General features: G+C 50.0%; 1 protein-coding gene across 1 annotated transcript in view; it reads right to left on the bottom strand.

The window, feature by feature from the left end:
* The window catches only part of GLTSCR2 (glioma tumor suppressor candidate region gene 2), a 19451-nt gene extending 16605 nt beyond the window's left edge, over positions 1 to 2846 (bottom strand). Inside the window, 2 exon segments of the mRNA XM_011926372.1 lie at positions 1532 to 1596; positions 2569 to 2846. Coding sequence (XP_011781762.1) covers positions 1532 to 1596; positions 2569 to 2792 — 289 coding nt within the window. The 5' untranslated portion in view covers positions 2793 to 2846.
* Positions 2847 to 4021: the final 1175 nt, after the last annotated feature.

Below are 4021 nucleotides of genomic sequence, written 5' to 3' on the forward strand. Positions count from 1 at the left end.
ACCCTTTGACTGATCTCACACAAACTCACTCTCTTGCTCATTAAAGCCATCAGCCTTTCCATCAAAGCGGATGCCTTCACTTGCTTCCAGGCCCTTCATTAGAGCAGATCATCTGTTCTTAGTCTGCTTTTCTATATGTTGAAGTAAACACTATTACTCATCAGAACAATCCCTCCCTCACTCCTCATCTTGTTTCAGCAGATCCCCACCCTGCATTCTGGCAACATAATGCAAGCAAGTTAAGACTAGCGTGTTACCTGTTCACTAAATCAGGTCCTCTTGTTCCTATTAAAGCTCATCTTGGTGGGGTGTGGTGGTTCACGCCTATAATCCCAGCACTTTGGGAGGCCAAGGCGGGTAGATTACCTGAGGTCAGGAGTTCGACACCAGCCTAGCTGACATGGTGAAGCCCCATCTCTACTAAAAATACAGAAATTAGCCAGGCTTGACCAGGCGTGGTGGCTCACACCTGTAATCCCAGCACTTTGGTAGGCTGAGGCAGGCGGATCACCTGAGGTCAGGAGTTCGAGACCAGCCTGACCAACATGCAGAAACCCTGTCTCTACTAAAAATACAAAATTAGCCGGGCACGGTGGCACATGCCTGTAATCCCAGCTACTCGGGAGGCTGAGGCAGGAGAATCGCTTGAACCCTGGAGGCAGAGGTTGCGGTGAGCTGAGATCACGCCATTGCACTCTAGCCTGGGCTCAAAACTCCATCTCAAAAAATAGCCGGGCTTGATGGTGCAGCTTGTAGTCCCAGCTACTTGGGAGGCTGAGACAGGAGAATCACTTGAACTGAGATCACACCACTGCACTCCAGCCTGGGCGACAGAGCAAAACTGTCTCAAAAAAATAATAGTAATAATAAATCAGTCTTGTTTTAGTTAACAAGATGAGCTTTATTTTGTTTATTTTTTGAGAGAGTCTTGTTCTGTCGCCCAGGCTGGAGTTCAGTGGCACGATCTCGGCTCACTGCAACCTCCACCTCCCAGGTTCAAGTGATTCTCCTGCCTCAGCCTCCCAACTAGCTGGGATTACAGGCACCCGCCACCATACCTGGCTCATTTTTGTATTTTTAGCAGAGACGGGGGTTCACCATATTGGCCAGGCTGGTCTCGAACTCCTGACCTCAAATGATCCAGCTGCCTGAGCCTCCCAAAGTGCTGGGAATACAGGCATGAGCCACCGCATCCAGCAGGACTGATTTGTTTAAGCAGGTCCTTGACTTATTTTTCTGCAGGCTAAAAAGAGATCCTTTAATGTGTTTCTAACCTATTGATCAAGGCAGACTCCCAGCAGCTTATCTGTGCATGGAGATCACTGACACCTCAAAAGAAAAACCCACCTTCTCTAAGTTAGTCTCCAGCTTGCTTTCTGCCCATTTGAGGTCCCCTTGTTTATATTAAGGTTGAGCCGTTTCCGCAGATATTTGCCTCCCAAGCCACAAAATTAACATAGATCTCAAAGGCTACAGCAAGCCAGCTAATAACGAATAACGGCCATTCCCCACCACATAAGCCTCTCCTCACCTTTTTCCTTGGAGCCAGTGTCCACGAAGAAGAGTTTTTCATTTGGAGCCTCTGACAACAAGCCACTGCGGGACAGAAATGCAGAACATCAGCCAGAGATGTTGGAGAGGAAAGAGATTTAATCTGGCAGCCCCAGCCTTCCTCTTCTTAGTCAAGTCCCACCACGGGACTCTTCCCGGCTAAGGCCTCGCCCTGCAGTTTACAGAACTTAATATTTGGGAAGGACTGCCGGGCGCAGAGGCTCATGCCTGTAATCCCAGCACTTTGGGAAGCCCAGGAGGGTGGATCACCCAAGGTCAGGAGTTCAAGACCAGCCTGGCCAACATGGTGAATCCCTGTCTCTACTAAAAATTAAAAAATTAGCTGGACGTGGTGGTGCGTGCCTGTAATCCCAGCTACTTGGGAGGCTGAAGCAGGAGAATCACTTGAACCCTGGAGGCAGAGGTTGCAGTGAGCCGAGATCGTGCCATTACACTCCAGGCTGGACTACAGCGAGAGACTCCGTCTCAAAAAAAAAAAAAGAAAAGAAAAGAAAAAAAAGAAAGAAAGAAACAGAAAAAAATAGCCGGGCGTGGTGGCGCCCGCCTGTAATCCCAGCTACTCAGGAGGCTGAGGCAGGAGACTCGCTTGAGCCTGGGAGGCGGAGGTTGCAGTGAGCTGAGATCGCGCCACTGCACTCCAGCCTGGGTGATAGAGCGAGACTCCGTCTCAAAAACATATAAATATACACACACACATATATATAGCAAGCAGCAAGCTAAGGTGGGGGCATAGAAAGTATTTACGCTAAAAATTATTCATTGTTTACCCAAAATCCAAATTTAAGCGTCCTGTATATTTATCTGCTAAACCTGGTAACTCTATCAAGCTCTCCAGCTTCCCATGCTGAGTCCCCTGACCATGCTCTCCATTTCCTCGGCGGTCCCCGGGACAGCTGCCAGCCAACCCCCGGCCACCAACCCACCCACGCAAACACGCCTGGCCTTGCACCTGGGTGCAGGAGCCGTCCCAGTTCCCGGAAGTCCCGCCCCCCGTACCCGCTCGTGCGCTCCTGTAGCCGCACGTCTTCCAGGAACTGGTCGACCTCCAACCCCAGCGGCTCCTGAGCCAGCCGCCGCCAGCCCCGCTTCTTATTTCTTGGGCCTCGCCGCCGCCGCCTCAGCGCTGGGTCCACCGAAGTAGGCCGCAACCCCAGGAAACCAGAATCGGCATCGCTTTTCGAGCTGTGCTTCCCACCACCGCCACGGCCTCCTGCCGCCATCTTGTCAAAGAAAGAATTCTGCCGCTGGCGTCCCCAAAAAAAAAACCCTTTGCAGCGTGCGCGCGCAGATTTCCCGCCCTCTTCCGTGACGTACTTCCTGTGGCAGCCATATTTGTAAAGTGACTGGCGTTGCCTAAAGGATAAATGTCTCACCCTTCCTCCATTCTTTACAGCGGGATCTGAAGACTCCTAACGGCGGCGGGTGGTAGAAGAGAGACGAGAAGGTTGCAGTTTCTTGGCTCTCGCCCTTAGGCGAACACCTGGCCGCCTGGGGTCTTCGCTCAAACTGATTTTTTCTTTAATAGACAAGGTCTCACTTTGTTGTCCCCAGGCTGGAGTGCAGTGCCTCCAACTCCTAAGCTCAGGGATCCTCCTACCTCAGTCTCCCGAGTAGCAGCGACCACAGAAGCGTGCAACCACACCTGGCTAATTTTTTATTTTTATTTTTTGTAGAAATGGAGCCTCCCCATGTTGCCCAGGCTGGTCTCGAACATCTGGTTTCAAGTGATCCTCTTTCCTAGACCTTCCAAAGTGCTGGGCTCACACCGCCACTCCCGGTCCAAACTGATGTGTTTTTTTTTCAAGAGACAAAGATCTCACTATGTGGTCCAGGCTGGTCTCGAACCTCAGGGCTCAAGTAATTCTCTCTCCTCAGCCTCCGAAAGTGCTGAGATTACAGACGTGAGCCACCATGTTCGGCCTTATAATTTTTTAACCTCGTTTTCTTCGAACAGTCAGTGGCAGATTCTGCACACAGCACATGTTCCACTCTCAGAAGTTTTGTCATCTCAAATGTTCCAATCCTAGGATCTTGGAAATCAAGTAGCTTTTGGAATATCAAAGTTGGAAGCACAGAACATTAGAGGAATGTTAGAAACATACACTTTTAGGACCCTAGAAGTGCAGACTCAAGAATCATTCATCTTGAGCAGGCTACTTCGCTGTGCCTCAGTTTCCTCATATGCAAAATAAGGATGATAACGGTACATCTACCTCATAAATCATGCAGAAGATTAAACATACGTAAAGCACTTAAGGCTGTGTCTGGCATCTGAGTGTTAGCTGTTGTTAGTGCCTTGCCCTCTGAGGTTTCATCTTAGAATCAACTCATCTTTGCTATTTACAAATAAGGAAGGAAGCTCAGAGGCTCTTGGGCCCTGGCAGCCATTCAAAGGGATCCATGGCAGGGGGCGTGGTGATTCACGCCTGTAATCCCAGCACTTTGGGAG

The sequence above is a fragment of the Colobus angolensis genome, unplaced genomic scaffold (assembly GCF_000951035.1).
Source record: "Colobus angolensis palliatus isolate OR3802 unplaced genomic scaffold, Cang.pa_1.0 Scaffold119, whole genome shotgun sequence".
Lineage (NCBI taxonomy): Eukaryota > Metazoa > Chordata > Mammalia > Primates > Cercopithecidae > Colobus > Colobus angolensis.